The following is a 22,405-nucleotide window of genomic DNA, read 5'->3' as shown; positions in this document are numbered from 1 at the left end:
AAACATCAGCACTGCTTTGCGATCCCCCTTGTGTAAACTATGCGAGACACCCTGACATCACATCTCTGTCTGAAATCAGCTCACGAGCTCAAGGTACCCTGTGTCCTCTCTGTGAGTTTGTAGTGGGAATAGCTTATCCTGCTTATTTGTTCTCTTGTCTAATTGTGTGGACTGACACTTCTACTACCATGCTTTTCACTTCAATAAAAGATGAAGGCAAACTGATAGATTCTGGAAACCCAGATTCAGGAAAAACCAAGGTGCTGGTTCTGCCAGTTTTATGAAACCATCTCTCAAACTGCCTCTAAGGATGGGGGGCAGTGTAGACAGGGCTTTTCTGCCCGCCTCTTAGGAACGTCAGTCTGAAAAGATTGATGGCTAAACTCACACGGGCATTGTTGGAGCAGGAAAACTCCAAAACTATACCTTGGTTTTTACTCCTTTTTTCTTCCCTGGACCCCTGAAGCTTGCTAAGGTGGAGAGCAAAGAAAGCAAAGCCTGGCACTTCCCATCATGGCTCAGTGATAATGAGCCCGACTAGCATCCATGAGGACTCTGGTTCGATCCCTGGCCTTGCTCAGTGGGTTAAGGATCCAGTGTTGCCATGAGCTGTGGTGTAGGCTACAGACGCAGCTTGGATCTGGCCTTGCTGTGGCTGTGGTGTAGGCCAGCGGCTACAGCTCTGATTCGACTCCTAGCCTCCAAACTTCCATCTGCCGCAGGTGTGGCCCTACAAAGCAAAGAAAAAGAAAAAGAAAGCAAAGCTTGACTAACCTTTAAAACACCACCCTTCTGAGTTCTCTTGTTATTAATTAATCTTTTGCAGTTGAATCTCTTGTTTTTTAAAAGGATCATTCACCATTTACAATTACTAACTTGGTCACTTCCTTTTGAATATTCATATACTCATTTCTTTTTCTGGTCTGATTGCATAAGCTACCATCACCAGAACAGTGTTTCACGGCAGTGTTGACCGTGGGCATCCTTGTCTCATTTCTGATGAAGGGGGAGTGTTTACCATTGAGTGTGATGCTGGCCTGAGATAGCAATCAATCGATCACTAATTGGAAACACTACTGGCAAGACTGTCTTTTCTGGCACCAGCTCTGCATCTGAGCAGACAATTCGGGTCCAGAACTCAGCCTCTGGAACCAAAGTGTTGGCACTGCGGGTCGGGAGAAGGGACACACAGAGCTCCAGGCTTAGGGCCCAGGGAAGCCGGTTCTCACCATCTTTCCAGATTTCTGCTGTCAGCTTGTCTGTGCTCTGGTGAAGCAGGGATGCGACATTGTCATTCAGAGGGTCCATGTTTTTCATCAGCCACTCATTGGCCTTATAGTCGACCTGCATGAAATAGGGCAAAGGAAGCTGGTGGGACGGTGGGGTCACCAAATCCCCCACGTTTCCAAGGAGCTGCCTGGAAGCTCTGAGACTCCCAGCTCTGGGGTCACCACTCACGAGGGCACAGCTGCCACCTTGTGTCCACATCCTGAACTGCACCCTCCCCCAGCAAGGGCCCCCCCCCTCCCTTTCTGTGTTTCCTTCACCAGGACTCTGCCCTCGTCTAAGACCTCATCCACCGTTGCCCCTTTCGTTATTCATTCTATACCAGCCACATTGGTCCTCAAATCTGCAAGCTCATTTCCATCTCAGAATTTCGACGCCTGCAGTTCCCCCATGATTCCCTTGCCTTCCCCCCAATCTTGATCATCACAGCTTCCTGCACACGCTCCCCTCACCAGGCAGAGGCTCCCGGAGCCAGGGCCTGCATCTGACTGGTAGCCCAGCACAAGGCTGGGCACACGGGACATCTTAGAACCTGTCTGGGAAACAACGGAGTTCTGGACCAGAACATGCAGGTCTCTTCCCAGCCTTCGTGCATGCTGTTCCCTCTGCTTGGAGAGCCCTTCCCGCCTTCCACGCGTCCTTTGCTGACTGCATGTTACTCATCGTGCAGACCAGGGACTCGCAAATGATACGCCGGACCCAGCCTGCCCCCTCCTTTTGTAAATAAACTTCTATTGGAATACAGCCTTCATTTAGGTATGACCTGTGGCTTTTGCCATGCTATTGCCTACGGAGCTGACACTATGTACAGAAACTGTTTGTTGACCCTTGATTCAGATCAAACACTGCTCTCTTCCAGGAGCCCTTCCCTGGCCTTCCTCCTTGGGACTTTGATGCTCCCATGACAGCACTTTTCAGCTTTATAGCCCAATGATCTATATTTGTCTCCCTCCCAGATATGGAACTGTGTGAGGGCAGAATCACATCTGACCTGGTCCCCAGCCTGGCTTAGCAGAGGACCAAGCACACAAAAGGCATGTATTTGCCAAATAAGTGAATAAAGGGCACCTAATTCGCCTCCTGGTGAACTCCTATCCATCCCTCAAAACCTACTTCAAATATCCCCTCCTTGAGGAAGCCTTTGCTGACTTTATCAGACAAGTCCTCACTCCTCCTTGGGCTTTCCTAGCCCCTGGCCTGGCTGTGACGTGTCCCAGTAGCCGTCAGGTGGCCCCTGCTTTCCCTCTGCACTCTCCCTACAGCTTCACTCCCACCCAAGGCTGGCCCCCACCCCTCACCTTGCCCGCATAGTGCAGGACGCTGAAGTCGGCCTGATCCCGCAGGTGCCTTGGCCGCTGGAACTTGGGGTGACCACCCTGCTCTTGAGCCACCTTCTCCACAAAGGACTTGTCCGTGGCCTTTGGGAACCAGCACTCCTCATCCAGCAGGGCCAGGAGTCCCGGGGGGTTAGCCTGACCATTGACACAGATGGGGGAAGAGTTAAGTCAGATTCTCAAAGAGCGGGCTCTCGGGTGGCTGCTAAGTTTTAGTTCTTGTGCCACTTGGGACCTACACGCAAACACGAGAACAACTGTCACAGAGCCGTTAATTAGCCCTTTGACTGGAGCCAGGCCCCGAGGCAGGCCCGTTCTGGGTTCCAGCGGTCACACGGTCTGTGCCACTTCCCCCATTAACTGATGGAGAGGCCGGAGGCGGGGCAGGGGGTGGAGCTGGGTCAAGGTCACGTGGATGGTGGAGGAGACACGGGGGGCGGGGCTCACTGGCCGCTCGATGAGGTCGATGCAGGGCTGCAGGTCGAGGCCGAAGTCGAGGAAGGTCCAGGGGATGCCCTCGCGCTGGTACTCCTCCTGCTCCAGCACGAACATGGTGTGGTTGAAGAGCTGCTGCAGCTTCTCGTTGGTGTAGTTGATGCAGAGCTGCTCGAAGGAGTTCAGCTGTAGGGGGATGGGACGTGTGAGAAGGGGGACAGGGATCGGGGGTGGGGGATGGGGACCCAGAGAGAGGGGACAGAGACCCAGAGAGGGAGAGGGACAGGGACCCAGAGAGAGGGGGACAGAGACCCACAGAGGGAGGGGGACAGGGACCCACAGAGGGAGGGGGACGGGACCCAGAGAGAGTGCAACAGGGACCCAGAGAGAGGGGACAGAGACCCAGAGAGAGGGGGACAGGGACCCACAGAAGGAGGGGGACAGAGACCCACAGAGGGAGGGGGACAGGGATCCAGAGGGGAGATGACAGGGCCAGCGTGATGGAGCCCTGCCAGCCCCCAGCCCGGCCCAAAGCACAGACCTGGAAGATCTCGAAGCCGGCGATGTCCAGGATGCCCAGGAAGGAGGCACCCTGGCGGGGGCTGCGATCCAGGGCCCGGTTGAGGCGCAGGACCAGCCAGCGGAAGAGGCGCTCGTAGGTGGCCTTGGCCAGGGCCTCCAGTGCAAAGTCGGCCTGCGGAGCAGGGCACCCAGTGAGGGCCTGGCTTGCACGACAGTGGCCCCAGGCCCACCCCCGGTTCTGGCAAAGAGACGCCAGGTGTGGACGCAGCCTCCTCACGGTTCATCAGGGATGATGACATTAACAACAGCAGCTCGTTACTGAAGCCCTACTGTGTGCAGGCATGTTCGTTCATGTTTCCTCTGCCCAAACCTTGAACCAGTTTCCACGGCAGAACAGTTAAGAGGGTGGAAGCTGGAGCCTGTCACCTAGAGTGGAATCCTAGCTCTGCCACTTAGAGGCTGTGTGACCTCAAACATGTGAATAAACCTCTCTGTGCCTCAGCTTCTTCATCTGTCAAATGGATCCTAATAACACCTCGAATGAGAGCAGAACCTGGGTCCGCGTGACCGTTCCCCCACCCCCATCTCTTATACCCACTGTGCCTTCTCTGTCCCAGGACCTCAAGAGCCCAGGCTGGGGTTGGGCAGAGGCCTCTGCCCCAAAGCTGGATTCTGAAAACATTTAGCTTGTGTTCGCTCTTCCCTCCTCCCGCTGCCATCACCCCTGTCTGAGCCGCCATCGTCCTTGCCTGGCCTATGACAGCAGCCTCCTTGTGTCTCCCTGATTCCACTGGCGCCCCCCGGACCCAATCTTTATAAAAGACTTGAATCCTCACTGGATTCCTGCTGAACTCTGAATCAAACTCACCTTCTCACTGTGGCCCCCAAGACCTTGTGTGATCTGTCCCCTTCTAACTTCTTTGAATATAGGTTCTATCACCCTCTCCCCACTCTCTAGCCTCACTGACCTTAATGTTCCCAATTCACCAAGCTTGTTCTAGCCCCAGGGTCTCTGAGCATGCTGTTCCCTCTGTTTCAAACCATCTATGTCTCACCTCAAACGTCACCTCCTCGGAGAGGACTTTCCTGACCACCCCAATTCCTCCCTTCTTAGAAAACATCCCTGTTTATCTTCTTTTATTATCAGATTCCCTATGAAGGCATGGTCATTGTTTCCATGACTGCCTTTCTTCTGGCCTAGACCAAAGTTAGTCACTGAACATCCAGCCAAAGTTTGTTGAGGGAGTGAGAAAAAACTGGCATAAGCCGCTTAAAAATCTAGGACCCTCCCTGCGCCCACCTGCCCCCAGCCTCACGCACCTGTTCCTTGGTCTGTGCTTTCTGCACGTAGTCCCTGCCGACTTTGATGCGGGGGGTGAGCAGGGCGCGGGAGAAATCCGTCACTCCCAAGCCCAGGAGGCGGCAGAGCTTCTGTGCAGCTGAGGGTGAGACACACCGGGACCCGATCAGCACTGGGAAGTGGGGGCACTGTGGAGTGGGGGAGGGGCGCTCCCCCATGCTGGGGGAACCCCAGTCTCTCCCACTAGTGGCATTACAGGGTTCTAAAAGCGTGTGTGTTCTCTGGCCCCAATATTCTCCTCCTGGGACCCCAAGCTGGCAAAAATAAACCTGAATGTGAGCAAAGACAGGACTAGGAGGATGTCTGTTCCAGCATCGTCTATGATGGAGAGAAACAGGAGGAGTTTCCTGGTGGCCTAGCGGTTAAGGACTCAGTGTTGTCACTGCAGTGGCTCCAGTCGCTGCTGTGGTGTGGGTTCGATCCCTGGCCAGGGAACTTCCTCAAGCCGTGGGAATGGCCAAAAAACAAACAAAAAAGACAAAATCAAGAAACAACCTCAATGTCCAACAGCCGGGAACTGGTTAGAGAGTCGAGGTCCATCCATGTGAATGAATGTTCCGCAGTCATATAATAATAATAATATATACTTACAATAAATTTGATTATTATACATCATTATTATTTACCTTCTTTTTCTTTTGGCCGCAGTGTGCAGTGGCTTAATGTGGGATCTGTTTCCAGACCATGGACTGAACACAGGCTGCAGCGATGAAAGTGCCGAGTCCTAACCACTAGACCACCAGGGAACTCCCCGAGTAATTATTATTAAAGAAATAAATAATTTTGTGTGTGTGTGTTTTTAGGGCTGCGCCTGTGGCATATGGAGGTTCCCAGACTAGGGGTCGAATCAGAGCTGTAGCTGCTGGCCTGCATCACAGCCACAGCAACGAGGGATCTGAGCATGTCTGAGACCTACACCACAGCTCACAACAATGCCGGATCCTTAACCCACTGAGCGAGGCCAGGGATCAAACCTGCATCCTCATGGATGCTAGTTGGGTTCATTAACCACTGAGTCACAATGGGAACGCCAATAATTAATTATTATAATAAATTATGACATGGTACACTCAAGATGTGTGTATGATTGTGTCTGTTTCATGATTGGTATGTTTCACTTCAAAGCCAAGAAAGAACTGTAAACAGACATCGGACTCTGGTAAATGATACACGGGCTGAAGGGTATGTGTGTGAACTACACCAATATCTTTGACCTTGAAATGCACCAGAAGAGAAGAGGGATGAAGAGAGGATGCAAAGATAGTCAATAAAGCAAGTACACTAAAGCATCAGTGGCAGAATGTTGCTAGTGGATCTGGGCGTTCAGGATAAAATTCTTTGAACTTTTCTATATGTTGGAAAATGTCCCAATAAAATGCTGGGGGAAAAGCTCGTGGCCTAAGAGGTCATTAAATGGTCTGGTGGTTAGGACTCGACGCTTTCACCACTGCGGCCCAGGGTCAATCCCTGGTCTGGGAACTGAGATCCACAACAAGCCTTTGCACGCTGCTGAAGACCAAAAAAAAAAAAAAAGAAAGAAAGAAAAAAAATTAAAAAAGCAAAGTTGAGGGAGGTGGCCAAATCCAAAAGAAACCTTTAAAAAGTCATTGCTCTTGGAGTTCCCTGGTGGCTCAGTGGGTTAAGGGTCTGGTGTTGTCACTGCTGTGCTTTGGTTGCTGATATGACTTGGGTTTGATCCCTGGCCCAGGAACTTTTGAATGCTGTGTGTACAGTCAAAAAAAAATTTCATCACTCTTCCCTATTTTTGTAGGAAAAAAACTGCTAAAATGTTAATGGCTGTTTTGGCAGAAGATGGAGGCAGGGCTGTGCAGACAGGTGTGTTTCTTCTTTTTCCTCTGAATTAAAATGATCATTAAGAAGTGTTTTTAAGCTTCAACCACCTGCATCATGGGAAAAGAGTTACTACAAACACTCAGATCCAGCAAAAAAAAAAAAAAAAAAGCCTAGGAACCAATTTTAAAAAGATTAAACACACACACACATAAAGGAGCTCCCGTTGTGACTCAGCAATAACAAACCCAACTAGTATCCACGAGGATGTGTGTTTGATCCCTGGCCTCACTCGGTGGGTTAAGGATCTGGTGTGGCCATGAGCTGTGATGTAGGTCGCAGACGTGGCTTGGATTTGGCGTCGCTGTGGCTGTGGTGTAGGCTGGCAGCTGCAGCTCCGATTTGACTCCTAGCCTGGAGCCTCCATGTGCCTCAGGTACAGCCCTAAAAAGCAAAAAATAAAAACAAACAAAGAACACCTAAAAAAGCAAAATAAAAACGCTTAGGAGGAGACACATCAAAATGTCAACAGTGGTTATTTCTGAGAGGTGATGAGGATTTGAATCAATCTCTCTGTCTTTGGTGAAATTGCAATTTTTAATTCTTCTATGGCTATTTTGCACTATATGGGAATATTTAGAACTGAAGAAGGGAGGGGGAGGGGTGAGAGGGACTGGGAGTTTGGCATTAGAAGATGCAAACTATTGCACTTGGAGTGGATAAGCAATGAGATCCTGCTGTATAGCACAGGGAACTATATCTAGTCACTTTGGATGGAACATGATGGAGGATAATGTGAAAAAAAGAATGCATGTATATATATGTATAACTGGGTCATTTTGCTGCACAGCAGAAATGGACAGAGTACTGTAAATCAACTATAATAAAAACATTTAAAAAAGAACTGGAAAAAAAAAATCACCCAGCAGGGAGTACTACACTGCCAGTAACAGGATAGCTTAACAGGGTTCTAAGCCCTCAGTGTGTACTTTGCCAGCTGATGAAGCCTGGGGGCTGCTTCTCTGATTAAGGTTTGCAAATGCAGAAAATGAAATACATAGGATGTCAAAGGAGATTAATTATACTGACATACAGTTCTCCCCTCAGACCGCAGGTGAAGAAACCCCAGTAGAGGAGTTCCCTGGTGGCTCAGTGGTTTAAGGACCCAGCATTGTCACTGCTGTGGCACAGATTCGATCCCTAGCCTGGCAACTTCTGCATGCCATAGGTGCAGCAAAAAAAAAAAAAAAAAAAATCCAGTAGAATTCTAGTTAGTAACCTTGTAAGTTACCCCCATTGCATGAAGTGGAACAAGAGCAGGTTTCAAAGCAGTTTATAAGGTCTGACCCCAATTTTATAAATCAAATGAATAAGTAGGCACGGCACACCTGCCGGGTGTGGGAACGTGGCCCCCAGGTCCCACAGGTGATGACATTGTGAGAGATGCCCCTTCTTTTCTATTTGCTGGGGTTTGTGCGGTCTTTGAAAAGGAGCCCTCAGAATTTCATAATCAGGACAGAAAGCTCTTCCTGTCTCCAGGGCAAAGGAGGCTGAAGCGCGATTCCATTTCCGTAACAATTATTTCCATATTGATACAGACGTAGAACAAAGCCCGCAGAACAGTGCCCCCGAATGTGAGCGGTAATGATCTCTCAGGAGTATGATTATGGGCAATTTCCCTGCCTTTATAGTTTTCTGTCTTGCCCGGTTATCTTCCCCATCCAGACTGCACTATTTCATAATGATAAAGCAGAGCTCTTTCCATTCATTTACTCTTTTGTCTTTTTAATCTTTTTTTTTTTGCTTTTTTAAAAAGAGTTCTTTCCATTTTGATAAAAAAAGAATATTAACGATAATTCTCCTTTTGAAACACACACAAACCCCCACCTGTATACACATGCAGAGGCCAGAGGCAGGAGGAGATGTGCCCTGCTGCTGACAGTGGTTCTCTGGGAGGGGCTGGGCTGATGGGGGCTCCAGCTGTTCTCCCCCACTTTGGCATGCTGGTGGTGTTCTAATTTTCAGCAGAGCTCACGTATTTCCTCATTAAGACAAGAGTGGGGAGTTCCCGCTGTGGCGCAGTGGGTTAGGAGCCTGAGTGCAGTGACTCAGGTGGTCCAGCACAGTGGGTTAAAGGATTTGGTGTTGCCCCAGCTGCGCCCTGGAGTTCATCTCTGGCCTGGGAATTTCCATATGCCGCAGGTGTGGCCATAAAAAAAAAAAAAAAAAGAGTGGAGGTGGTCGTTTTGGTAAAGATTCAGCAAAGGGCAGGACATCAGAGTGGTCCTAGGTTGGAGGCGGGTCTGGCTGGGGAGGAAGGATGCTCGGCATGCAGGCGGGCAGAAGCCAGGGGGCTGTACCTGTGTTGTCAGGCATGGAGGCTTGATCGGTGTTCCGTTCTCTCTTCAGAACGATGTTGCCAAACTGGAGAACCGCTGAGACCATCCGCAGCATGGCTGAGGGGCAGCAGAGAGAGATCCCGTGAGGCTCGGGATCCTGACGCGTGGTCTGAACTAGCCCCTTAGAAGCTTAACCAAGGACCTACTCTATTGCACCGGGAACTACAGTCAGTATCTTTTAATCACCTGGAATGGGAAAGAATCTGAAAAGAATATATATATATATATATATATATATATATATATATATATATATATAATTGAGTCACTTTGCTGCACTCCTGAAACTAACACAACATTGTAACTCAACTCTCCCTCAATAAAGGACTTCCTGTTGTGGCTCAGTGGATAACGAACCTGAGGAGGCAGGTTCAATCCCTGGCCTCGCTCAGTGGGTTAAGGAGTCAGTGTTGCTGTGAGCTGCAGTGTAGGTCGTAGACACAGCTTGGATCTGGTGTGGCTGTGGCTGTGGTGTAAGCTGCAGCTCCGATTTGACCCCTAACCTGGAAACTTCCATATGCTGAGGGTGCGGGCCCCCCCTCCCCCCCAAAATATATATATACTACAATAAAATTAAAAAAAAAATCTAGGAGTTTCCACTGTTGGACAGTGGGTTAATGATCTGGCTTGTCTCTGTGGCAGTGAGGGGTCATCCCTGGCCTGGCTTAGATGGTTAAGGATCTGGTGGTGCTGTAGCTGTGATGCAGGTTGCAGCTGCAGGTAGAAAAGGATCCCCCATCCAGGAACTTCCATATGCCATGGGTGTGGCCAAAAAAAAAAAAATGGAAGAAATCTAGTTTTAAACCCTATGTCACATTATACCACCACCTAACCCTGGGCAGGTCTTAAAATCCATCAATGGATAAATGAATTTTGTATTTTGTATTGGAGGTCTGTTTTATCACCACTGGGTGTCTGCTCATGTTGTCCATTTTATAAAGGGATGCCTGTAAGACTTAAAAGGACTTAGGGAGGAGCTCCCTGTTGGCTCAGTGGGCTAAGGATCCAGGGTTGCCACTGCTGTGGCTTGGGTTGCTGCCGTGCTGTGGGTTTGATCCCTGGCCCGGGAACCTCTGCATGCCATGGGTGCATCTCCCTCCACAAAAAAAGAGATAAACAAATCAATAAATGAATCAATAAATAAAGGACTTAGGGAAACGAATGAGGTCCTCAGCAGTACGGAAAGATTCCTAAAATGTGGGGTGAAAAGGTGCGAGGTGCAGTTGGCGGACATGGCAGCCGCTATCTATGTTTTTTAAAAAAGGCAGAAAATAAGTTCGCTTGGTCTTTGTTATTCTCGGTAATTATGTTCTCTAGGGTCACCCAAAGGCTGAGTTACCCAGCATGAATGAATGCTCCCATGGGGAACACAGGTTTGGTTCCTGGGAGCCTCTGGTCACACTGGCATCAACCGGTCAAGGCATCACCTTGCTTTAGGTGCTTCTGTCTAAAAACACCTTATCTCTAGACAGCGTGGATTCACTGACATTGAGCTCACAGCCAATGGCACCCTAACCGGAGCCCGAAGGAGGCTCATCGCACATGTGTATTTCCTCCAGAGAGGACATGGCAGCCCCCCTGCACTTAGGGATGCGGGGGAGCATTAGGCACTAGGCTTTGGGGAGCATTTTAGACATAAGCTGGGACAAGAAGGCAGAAGGTTTCCTTGTGGGACCCCAGTTAAATGGGCTTTGGGCAGCTTAAAAGTTTTACCCTTCTATGAATGACCGCAGGGACCCCAAAAACACCAGGATTGGTGGTTTGGGGGTTACGAATAACTTTAGCATGCAAGCGCATTCTCCAATGTGGACACAGGTAAAAGACACAGATCATATTTGCGTGTCTGTGCAAAGCTGACAGAAATCTTGCCGAAAGTGGATGGTGCTGCCCCCTAGGGGATGTCTTGGGAACTTGCAGTGGACGGCCCTGGGATGGGGCCACCCTGGCAAAGTATTGGGCAGGGGTGTTCTGGATGCCCCACATCCAGCAGGTGGGGACCAGAGCAGATGCCCTTCTTAGCACAAAGAATCGCCCACATCCCATGTGGTTTCAAAAGGTCCCAGTGGACATTCACGTCTGTGAAATAAAGGTCTGGAATGATATGAGACGAGTGCCAGCTGTTTTAAGTACACACACAAGTGTTTTGTGTTTGGTTTTAATACACAGTGCATCTTCCAGGTCAGGAGTCACTGTGGAATCGGAGGGAAGACTGTTCTTGGTTTAGTTCAGAACTTGAGATCGAGATTTGCTCATCGGGTCCAAGGCTCCTTATTTCACCAGCAGCTGCCCTTGGCAGCTGGAGTGGACCACAGGACACGCCTACTCAGGCTGGGCTTGTGTCTGCTGCTTCTGCGGTGATGCCGCGGATCACTGCTAACACCCAGTGACCTCATCAACATTCCTTCTAGAACAGTTTTCATGGTTTACGGATTGAAACGGGCACAGATCTATTCTCACTGACTCTGTGCCAGGTCCTGCTCCAAACACTCAAGAATGACCTGATTTCACCTTCGGAACAACTCATTGAGCCAAGTTCCCCACGGCATTTTGCAGATGGGAAAACAGTAGCCGCCCCATTTGCCAGACGGAGAAACTGAGGCACCTTCAGGAAATCAACTTGCCCAAGTTCATCCAGCTCATAAGTGGCACAGTGGAGACTCACACCAGGGCAGTCTGACCCTAGGATCTGTACTTTTTTTTTTGGCTGCATCCTTGGCTTGCAGAAGTTCCTGGGCCAGGGATCAAACCCATGCCACCGTGACATTGCCAGATTCTTAACTACTAGGCCACAAGGGAGCTCCTGGGTCTATATTCTTTTTTTGTTTTTTGCCCACGCCCATGGCACGGAGACGTTCCTGGGCCAGAGATCCAACTGCACCACGGCAGTGCCCCAAGCCACTGCAGTGACAACACCAGATCCTTAACCCACTGTGCCCCGGGAGAACTCCCCAGGGCTTATATTCGAAACAGCCGTGCTTCCTGTTTCCTCCCTCTTTTAGCATGAAATTTGGATGGATGTACGTACACACACAGAAAAGCACACACAGGGAGTTCCCTTCGTGGCTCAGCAGTTAACAAACCCAACCAGGATCCATGCAGAAGCTGGTTCGATCCCTGCCCTTGCTCAGTGGGCTAAGGATCCTGCATTGCCGTGAGCTCTGGTGTAGGTCACAGATGCGGCTCAGATCCTGCGTTCCTGTGGCTGTGGTGGAGGCCGGTGGCTACAGCTCCGATTCGACCCCTAGCCTGGGAACCTCCATATGCCACGTGTGCAGCCCTAAAAAAGACAAAAAAAAAGATAGAAAGGAAAGCACACACATCAGCTCCATCCAGCTCAATGAGATTTTACAAAATGCACACAGCAGTGGAGCCAGGCCTTCCGAAGCCCCCCCCCCCCCACTCAACACGGATGGATTTTGCACTCACAGGGCTACAAGGAAGAAGCCAGGCACAAGAGTGCACAGACTGTATGGGTCTGTTCCAAATTCAAAAGCAGGCAAGACAACGCCATGCTGTTAGATGCCAGAATAAGGGTGATGTTTGGGGGTCTTCTGGTGATGGGAAGGGGCATGAGGAGGCCTCAAGTGCTGGTCCTGCAGGGGGTCACTTGCAGAAATTACCCCCAGCCGGTGCTTCAGCACCACGCTCACTTTTTTTTTTTTTCCTTTTTAGGGCCACACCCACAGGGCGTATGGAAGTTCCCAGGCTAGGGGTTGAATTGAGTCGTGGGGCAATGCTGGGTCTGCACCCACTGAGCGGAGCCAGGGATCGAACTCGTGTCCTCAAGTCAGGTTCGTTACCACTGAACCCACGACGGGAACTCCCATGCTCACTTTTTGGTGTCTGTGCTTCGTAAGCTTCTGCACAAAGTTTACTTGGGGACAGGGGGCGTGAAAGGTGGAGAGGGTACCCTTCTGGGAGACTCACACCCAAAATGCGTAACCTGAATCTAATCACACCCACACTGAGACAAAACAACTAGTCTGTAATCTGCCCAAGTGCCAAGGTCATGGATGATAAAGACTCAGGTTCCAGACTCCAGATGGATGGCAAGTAAAAGGTAACAAGACGAAACAGCTGTTATCCTGGACCAGGGAAGCGGGGTGTGTATGTGTGTGTGCGTGTGTGTAACTTAACATTTTTTTTTTTTTGCTGTGAAGGATGTCATTGGGAAAGTTGGCATGAGGTCTGTGAAAACAATTTTTTTCTGCCATAAAGGACATTATTGGGACAGTTGGCATAAGGTCTGCGGATTAGATAATAGTGCGAATGGTGCCAATGTTAATTTCCTGAACTACAGTTGCCAGAGAATGTTCTTAGGAAATATGCACAGACGGATTGGGGGGGTGGTAAGATGAATAACAGCCCCCCTCCAAGTGTCCATGACCTGATGCCTGGACCCTGTGACCTCTCAGGGCAAAACGAACTTTATAGATAGGATTAACTTGTGGATCTTAGGACGGGAGATTAAACGCTCCTACACTGTTGGCGGGAACGGAAGTTGGTGCAGCCACTGTGGAAAACGGTATGGAGGTTCCTCAGAAAACTAAGGGTAGAGTTACTACAGGATCCAGCAATCCCACTCCTGGGAGACAAAATTATAATTCGAAAAGATACATGTGCCCCTATGTTCACAGCAGCACCAATTCACAATAGCCAAGACATGGAAGCAACCTAAGTGTCCATCGGCACATGAACGGATAGAGAAAACATGGTAAATACAGACCAGATATGCAATGGAATACTACGCAGCCATAAAAAGAACAAAATGACACCATCTGCAGTAACACAGATGCAACTAGAGATTCTCATACTAAGTGAAGTAAGTTAGAAAGAGAAAGACAGATACCATGTGTCACTAAGATATGACACAAAGGAATCTATCTATGAAAATAGGAACAGACTCATGGACAAGGAGAAGACTTGTGGTTGCCAACGGGGAGGGGGTTGGGGGAGGGATGGAGTGGGAGGCTGGGGTCAGCAGCTGTGAGCTATTATACACAGAAGGGACAAAAAACAGAGTCCTACCGTAGAGCACAGAGAACTATATTTATGTCCTATGATAAACCACAATAGAAAAGAATAGTTTTTAAAAAGGAGTATATGTATGTATGTGTGTGTATATATATATATGTATCTGAATCATTTTGCTGTATAGCAGAAATTAACACAGCACTGTAAATCAACTAAAAAAAAAAAAAGAGTAAAAAACAAAAAATGGGAGTCTCCTGGTAGCACAGCAGATTAAAGGTCCAGCACTTTCACTGCTGTGGCTGGGGTCACTGCTGTGGTGTGGGTTCAGTCCCTGGCTTGGGAAATCGTACTAGAAGTAAAAAAGGAAAAGAAACTGCTAACGGGGGGGGGCGGGGGGGGGGTGCTCCTGCTAGCCTAGGATGCTAGAATGATCTCATACCTTATTTTAAAATTTTCCTCTTCTTTTTAGGGCCTTCCCTCTGGCATATGGAAGTCCCCAGGCCAGGGGTCGAATGGGAGCTACAGCTGCTGGCCTACACCACAGCCACAGCAACACCAATCCAAGCCACATCTGTGACTTACACCGCAGCTTGTGGCAACACTGAATCCTTAACCCACTGAGCAAGGCCAGGGATTTGAACCCGAATCCTCTCACATGCTATGTCAGGTTCTTAAGCTGCTGAGCCACAGTGGGTACTCCTCCCCATATCTTTTATTCTTTTTGAATTTTATACCCTTTGAAATACAGGACTCTGTCTGGGAAAAAAAAATCACAGCTGAGAAGGACTGGGTTTCCGGAATTAGTGACACTGCAGATGGTTCCACAAGCTTGTGACATCTTATAAACCCACACGGCGTCATCGCCCCTAACAAACTGAACCCCATTCATCCCTAACCCCAGCTCAGACCCAGCCCAGACTCCGGTTCCTCCAGCGGCCTTTAAAATGGCCTTTTACAGTTGGCCGAGGAACCTGCACTGAAGCCAAGCACTGGGGTGGACCCGACGCCTACAGAGTTGGCAGTCAGCTTTCACGGGTGACTTCAGACCAGCTGCCCCAGCCCGCATTGGCGAAGGCGTGGGGCTGGTGACGCCATGTTGGCCTCATGTGAGTAGGAGCTCGCCTCCCTGCGTGCCAGGCTTCCCGCTCAACCTCCCTGGTGGCATTTATGTCACCAATGGGGACGGGACGTGGGGAGGGGATGGAGGTCCTGACTCCTTTGGGCCCCATGCTCTCCACCCTGGGCTTCTCTCGGGCGACCCGAGGCACCCACTTGCCTCTCTGGGAATGGATTCACGGACTGGCTTTTAAGGCAGATCCAGGTTCCACCCCCTCTTGTCAACTGCTGTGAGTCCTAGAGCAGACACCCCATCTCCCTGGACCTCTGTCTCCTCTTCTGTCAAAAGGAGGGTCTAGGAAAAGGTGATTGGCCAGCCCCACTCCTTGTCAGTGAGACACAAAATCAAACTGTTATGGGGGAGTTTCCTGGTGGTCTAGTGGCTAGGATTCAGCACTTTCACCCCTGTGCTCAATCCATGGTCTGGGAACGGAGATCCCACATCAAGCCGCTGCACACCGAGGCCCAAAAAAATAAAATAAAAAAATCCTCAAACTGTTATGAGCGCCCATCCACCTGCCACGCCAGCAACACCAAAGCAGCTTAGGAGAGTGGTTGCTAGCGTGCAAGTGGGGAAACAGGTGCTCCTGAAACCCCACTGGAGAACGTGGGAACGAGCGCCACCTTCTGGACGGTGACGAGGTGGCTTCAGTACAATTTAAAAAACAGAGCCGGGGTGAGGCTGGGGGCAGGTAGAGCTGAAAGCCAAGAAGTCATGAGGCCATGATTGTCGGATCTGATGCCAGCTCTCCGGGGTTCATGACCTTCAGCTCTCACATGCATAGGTATTTGAAATGTTCCAGAATAAAAAGATAAACACCAAAATTACTCAGCAGTAAAAAGGAAGGCAGCCAGCCACAGAAGAGGACGTCCTAGAGGATTCCACTTAAAGGAAAACATCAGGCAAGGAAAGTCTGTGGACACAGGAGGCAGATCCCTGGCTGCCAGGAGCTGGCAGTGGAAACTGGCAAAGGGGTGAAAGTTACCCTCTTTGGCCACTGAAAGTGTTTCTAGAATTGACTGTGGCAATGGCCTGCACAACTCTGTGACAGTACTAAAAGCCACTGATTTGTGGGGGGTTTTTTGTTTTTTTAGGGCCACACCTGTGGCATATGGATGTTCCCAGGCTAGGCGTCTGATCGAAGCTGTAGCCACCGGCCTACGCCAGAGCCACAGCAACACAGGATCCGAGCTGGGTCTGCGACCTACACCACAGCTCACGGCAAAGCTGGATCTTTGACCCACTGAGTGAGGCCAGGGATCAAACCCACAACCTCATGGTTCTTAGTCGGATTCATTTCCACTGCGCCACAACAGGAACTCCAAAGCCACTGATTTGTATATATATATATATATTTTTTTTTGGTCTCACTGTGGCATGTGGAAGTTCCCGGGCCAGAGATGAAACCCATACCACAGCTGTAACCAGAGCCACAGCAGTGACAACGCTGGATCCTTAACCGGCTGAGCCACCAGGGAACTCTGACTTGTACATGTGAATGTTACGGGATGTGAATGATATCTCTAAAGCTGTTAAATTTCCTTTCAAGTGGGATAAAACCAAAATTTGCACCACTCCTGGGACCTGGTAGTTTGTGGCTGAGAGTTGATCCTACAGTTCTGTTCATCCATGAGCACAATTACCGATATTCTTGGAAACTTTTTTTGGGGGGAGGCTCATTCCAACAGCGCTGGGATACACCTGCTCTAAGGGTGTGTCTGCAAAGGACAGATTGGTTTTAAGAATCAAAAGTTGGAGTTCCCACTGTGGTGCAGCGGGTTAAGAATCTGACTCCAGTGGCTTGGGCTGATGCAGGGAGGTTTAGGTTCACTCCCCAACCTGAGGCAGTGGCTTAAAGGATCCGGTGTTGCCCGGGGCATAGATCAAAAAAGCTTCTCAGATTCAGTCCCTGGCCCAGGAACTTCCATATGCCATGGGTGCTACTATTAAAAAAAAAAAATCACAATTCATCTAAGCAGTGACACCTTCCTCAACCACAAAAAAAGACTGAAGTTCACCTATTCCTACAAAAACAGAGTCACTGCCAAAACATACTGTTCAGTGGGAGAGTGACAAAACGCAGCAGCACAGAGCGCTGAGCTAAGAGCTTTTTTTTTTTTTTTGCTTGTTAGGGCCACCTCTGTGGCACACAGAGGCTCCCATATATTAGGGGTCTAATCAGAGCTACAGCCGCCAGCCTACGCCACAGCCACAGCAATGCCAGATCCGAGCCACGTCTGTGACCTACACCACAGTTCACAGTATCGCCGGATCCTGAACCCACTAAAGAGAGGCCAGCGATCGAATCCACAACCTCATACAGAGTTCCTAGTCGGATTCATTTCTGCTGTGCCACAACCAGAACTCCTCAGGTGTTTTTTAGTTGGTGCATCTGGGCCGGTCCTGGGAGGAAGGTCAGGGAGGGTGGGGCCCACGTCAGGGAACTTTTAAATCAGGAGAGAAATACTGCGACATTTCAATCAAGAGCATGGCTGAACTCATCAGCCCTGGCGCTGGGGAATACCAAAAGGCTTTTTGTCCTTCTAGGGCTGCACTTGCGGCATACGGAGGTTCCCAGGCGAGGGGGTGAATCGAAGCTAGAACTACTGGCCTGCATCACAGCCACAGCAACACAGGATTTGAGCCACATCTGCGATCTACACTGCAGTTCCGGCAATACCAGATCCTGAACCCACTGCGTGAGGTCAGGGATGAAACCTACGTCCTCGTGGATACTAGTCAGGTTCTTAACCCCCTGAACCACAATGGGAGCTCCATGGATGTTTTTTCTTAACGCGGGTAAAATGTTTCTGAAAGCACATGCAGGAGGCTTGAAAACCAGGCCTGGGAGCGGGGTGGGGGGGAGCTCGGACTTCAAGCGATGACCTTTGATTGTACTCGGATGACGCCACTGCACGCATACCTCGCTTCAAAATTTTTGTTTCGAGATTGCAAAACTCGGAGCTGCTGTTTGCGCCTAGTACAAGGCAGGGCGGCCACCGGGAGGGTCACTTGAGGTGACCCGTATCAGGAGGCCAGGCAGGACCTGAGGGGCCCCGGCCCCCACCGGTGGCCTCCGTCTGAATTTATTTGTCAGCTGCCGGGGAGAAGCGTGGGGGACAGGCGGGCGGGGCAGTTACGCAACCGTGGCCACCGGGAAATCCAGCCGGGGAGGCCCAAGACCCTGTGTCAATTCGCCCAAGGAGGCCGGCCCGCTGGCAGCCTGCGTGGACAGCCAAGCTGGCACTGGTCTCCAGCCCTCCCCGTTGGCAGCTCCCGCAGCAGGAGACGGACCGGAGGGGAAGGAGACCCGGCCCCGCCCCTGCTTGGCCTGGAAATACGGGTCTTTCTCCCTGGGTCGGCTGAGAGGAATCCCAGCTCATCCGATGAACTGCCAGGCAGCCGACAGAAAGACTGACATCCCCGTCACGTATACCGCTATGCGTAGAATCCTGTCTCCCTGACCCCAAAGCCACCATGAAGTCCTAACCCCCAGGACCTCTCAGAATGTGACCTGATTTGGGGTCCTGGGTGGGCGCAGATGTAATTAGTTCAGAGAAGAGGTTGCCCCGGAGTAGGGTGGCCCCTCCTCAAATAGGATGGGAGTTCCCACTGCGGCGCAAAGGGATCGGTGGCCGGCTGCAGCAGAGGTCACAAATATGGCTCGAAACTGATTCCTGGCCCAGGAACTCCATATGCTGCGGGCGGCCAGAAAAGAATGAAAACAAAAACAAAAACAGGATGGGCGTCCTATAAAAAGGGGAGGTTTGCTCCTGTCGTGCCTGTAAAGCTGAAGGCAGGGATCAGGTGATGCTGCCCCAAGCGGAGAAGACAACCACTGCCAAAACGTGCTGTCTGGCGAGAGAGGTGGGGGCAAAGCAGCATGACACTGGGTGATGGGCTGAGCGCCCCGAGTCCAGACTGACCAGGGCAGACCCAAGGCCAGGGTCAGGTTCTTCCCTGCACCCTTGCTTCAGCCTCTTCTTGGCCTCATCCATCCTCCATCTGCCCAGAGCTGCCCCTCCACTGCTCCCAGCTCTCCCATGGCTCCCCAGTGCCCTCAGGGCAAAGCCCCAGCCCCTCAGGCTGGCATTTGAGGCCCCACCTGCCTCTGTGGCTCCATCTGCCCACTTCCCTCCATCATGCCCTAGTTGAATCCATTCAAGAAGTTTTGTTTTTTTCGTGCATATCTTTTTAGGGCCACACCACAGCATATGGAGGTTCCTAGGTGAGGGATCGAATCAGAGAGCTCTAGATGTCAGCCTACACCACAGCCACAGCAACGCTGGATCCAAGCCGCATCTGCGACCTACACCACAGCTCACAGCAACGCCAGATCCTTAACCCACTGAACGAGGCCAGGGATTGAACCGCATCCTCATGGATGCTAGTCGGGTTCATTAACTGCTGAGCCATGGTGGGAACTCCCATGCGAGAAGTTTCAATGCCTCAAACACACCATGCTTTTCCTTCAGAGCCTTTGCACATGCTGTTCCCCCTGCCTAGAATGCTCTTCCCGACAGCACCAGTGCCCACCCTCAGCTCTCCAGCCCTTCATGCAAACATCCCCAATTCAGAGTGTCCTTCCTAATCTCCTGTTTGCTTTTTATTGGGGCGAGGGGGGAGCTGCACCTCCACATGCGGACGTTTCCAGGCCAGGGATCGAGCCTGTACCACAGCAGGGACCCGGGCCACCAGAACTCTCCCTGATCCCCTATATGAAGGTGACCTTCCCTCCTCCTTCCATTCCCTGCTTTAGTTTTCAAAATGGCCAACAAATGGCCAGGTCCCTGGCCTGTCAGGTCACCTTTGCGGGGGGGCTGGGGGCTCACTCACAGGTGATCTCTTCGTGGGTGAATCCCAGGACCCGCAGGGACTCCAGCGTCTCCTGGAAGAGCTCACGCTCCTGGCCCGGAGAGGACGACGGCCCATTGGTCAGGAAGCGGTAGTGGGAGAAGGGCTCCAGGAGGAGGTCGGCTGTGGGTGAAACGGGTGGAGGCCAAGGTCAAGAGCGTGCTGTAGAGCCCGACTCACATCCTGGCTTCCTCGATGGCCACCCCGAGGTGAGCGTCACTCCCCCACGAGGAACCTCGGTCTCCTCCTCTGTCAAATGAGCGGGGAGCCTTTTTTCCTGGGTTTGATGCGAGGGGCTGGGCGTGAAGTGGGGCCTCGGCAGGTATTAGTCCTTCCCTCTGCCCTCCTTCCTAGTGATCCTCAGGTCACCAAATTGCCCAGAGCAGGCAGGAGCTGCCTGTCAGCAGAAGCAACAGGGCTGTGGGCGCCCGAGGTAGCAGAAGCTGTTGGGAGCGGGAAGCTGGGTGTGAAGGGGCCAGGAGGTGGCCCAGGGACAGGGTGGAGGGAACCAGGATGAGAGGGAGCCGCAGGGCAGCAGGGCAGCAGGGCCAGCAGGAAAAAAGAGCGCCTTGGGGGCATTTCCACAGCCAGAGGGCAGAAGGAGCGCAGAGCAGGAGACACAAGGAATCCCAGGCAGGAGGCGTGAGGCAGCAGTGCCCGGAAGGCACGCAAACCACCATCATCGGGCACCACGAGGCGGCAAGGCTGCAGTCGTCACGACACACGCTGGAGCAAGCAGAGCCCGGGAGGCAGGAGCCACATGGCCATGGAGCCGGAGAGAGCAAGACCTGGAGACAGCGGGAGGCAGAGGGCAGCAGCGTCTGGGGGAGCGGGTGGCAGGAGTCTCAGCTTGGCCAAAGTGGAGAGGTGCAGAAACTAGGGGGCAGGGAGGGGGAGACGCCACCACCCAGCAGGGGCCTGACATAAAGCAGGTGCTTGACAGAGGTTAGCCGCCTCACACTACTTCCTCCCGGGGCTCGCAAGCAGCTCGCCCTGGTTCGCACCCAGCCCCTCCAGAGCCGCCCGGCACTGACCCTTGAGCTGCTCTCCAGCGCCCCCCAGCAGCTGGTAGAAGATGTGAAAGCTGCACTCGTCCTTGGCCTGGCGGATGGCCCGCGACTTCTCCAGCAGATCTGGGCAGGGGAGCGAGTCAAGGTGCCACAGGGAAGGATCAGCCCAGGATTGTGGCCCTTGCCCGGCGAGCAACACCCCCCAGGCTGGTCACTGACCCCAGGCAGAAACAGTTGGGCACAAGAGCCCTGCCCCGTGGGAGCAGCCCCAACAGGCTGGGGCATGTGGACGGGAGGAAATGAGCATTCGGAGGCAGGCAGGAAAGACAAGTGTGAAGAGAAAAGGTTCTGCAGGAACCACAGGGTCCAGGGAGGCAGAGGCTGGCAGGACGGATGGGGCAGGAGGAACTGTGAGCTCCAGGAAGCTGGGCGAGCAGGAACCACGGCACAGAGGAGCGATGGGCCCTAGGAGCTGTGGGGAGCAGGAACTGGAGGCTACAGGGGACACCTGGCCTTGAGCCCAAGGAAGCAGCTACCAGGTGGCAGCCGCAACTACGGAGCCCAGCTGCCTGACAGCAAGATCCCGAGCGCTCTTAGGAAAAACCCGTCACCCACACATCGCTTCTCAACCTTGCCCCAGAGTATGGCGTGGACAGTAAGCTTAGACATCCCAGGGATGGGGGCAAGATTGAGGTATTTATTTTTCTTTTTAGGGCCACACCTGTGGCATGTGGAAGTCCCTGGGTTAGGGGTCAAATTGAAACTGCAGCTGCTGGCTCCCAGCCTGGGAACTGCCATATGCCACAGGTGCGGCCCTAAAAAGAAAAAATAAAAGTTCTACTGGGCGTGCATGTCACCTGTGCAGAGAAAGGTGGACACAGCTGGCCTGAGACTGCCGGGCTCCTGGCTGGTGTCTGGGAATCTGCATTTGGGGGGCTTCCCAGGCTCCCCTGGCTGATAGGAGGGGCTCCCTGTGCCTAAACTGTTGGTGCCAAACAACACGGTTTCTGCTGAGCCTCTGCCTTCCTTCGGGGAGTCTGGAATTGGGATACGTGCCAGGCAGAGGGTGCCTGTGTAACCAGCCCCGGGGTAAAACCACGGCCGCCGAGTCTCTGATGAAAACCTCAGAGTTCCTGGTAGAAAACATTTCCCATGTGCTGTCACACGTGGGAACTAAGCCTGTCCCCTGTGGCTGTCACCCCGCAGATGCGTCTTTCCCCTTTGCTGACTGTGCTCACAGGCACCTGGCAGCCTGCCCGCCGCCGCCCCTCCACATGGTTCTCCTAAAAGCAAAGGGAGCTCGCCCGGCCCCCCAACGTGGA

At 51.8% G+C, this 22,405-nt stretch overlaps 1 protein-coding gene across 5 annotated transcripts in view; it reads right to left on the bottom strand.

The window, feature by feature from the left end:
* MYH14 (myosin heavy chain 14) overlaps positions 1 to 22,405 on the bottom strand; it is an 89,464-nt gene that overhangs the window by 47,615 nt on the left and 19,444 nt on the right. For all 5 annotated transcript variants that reach the window (XM_047790155.1, XM_047790158.1, XM_047790156.1 and 2 more), the window contains 8 exons: positions 21,108 to 21,206; positions 20,056 to 20,196; positions 9,090 to 9,185; positions 4,899 to 5,017; positions 3,598 to 3,750; positions 3,069 to 3,242; positions 2,586 to 2,759; positions 1,230 to 1,344 (listed from right to left, as the gene is read on the bottom strand). In XM_047790155.1, the coding sequence (XP_047646111.1) occupies positions 1,230 to 1,344; positions 2,586 to 2,759; positions 3,069 to 3,242; positions 3,598 to 3,750; positions 4,899 to 5,017; positions 9,090 to 9,185; positions 20,056 to 20,196; positions 21,108 to 21,206 (1,071 nt within the window). The remainder of the gene's footprint in view (positions 1 to 1,229; positions 1,345 to 2,585; positions 2,760 to 3,068; positions 3,243 to 3,597; positions 3,751 to 4,898; positions 5,018 to 9,089; positions 9,186 to 20,055; positions 20,197 to 21,107; positions 21,207 to 22,405) is intronic.

The sequence above is a fragment of the Phacochoerus africanus genome, chromosome 8 (assembly GCF_016906955.1).
Source record: "Phacochoerus africanus isolate WHEZ1 chromosome 8, ROS_Pafr_v1, whole genome shotgun sequence".
Lineage (NCBI taxonomy): Eukaryota > Metazoa > Chordata > Mammalia > Artiodactyla > Suidae > Phacochoerus > Phacochoerus africanus.
This window is presented reverse-complemented; position numbering and strand designations above follow the sequence as displayed.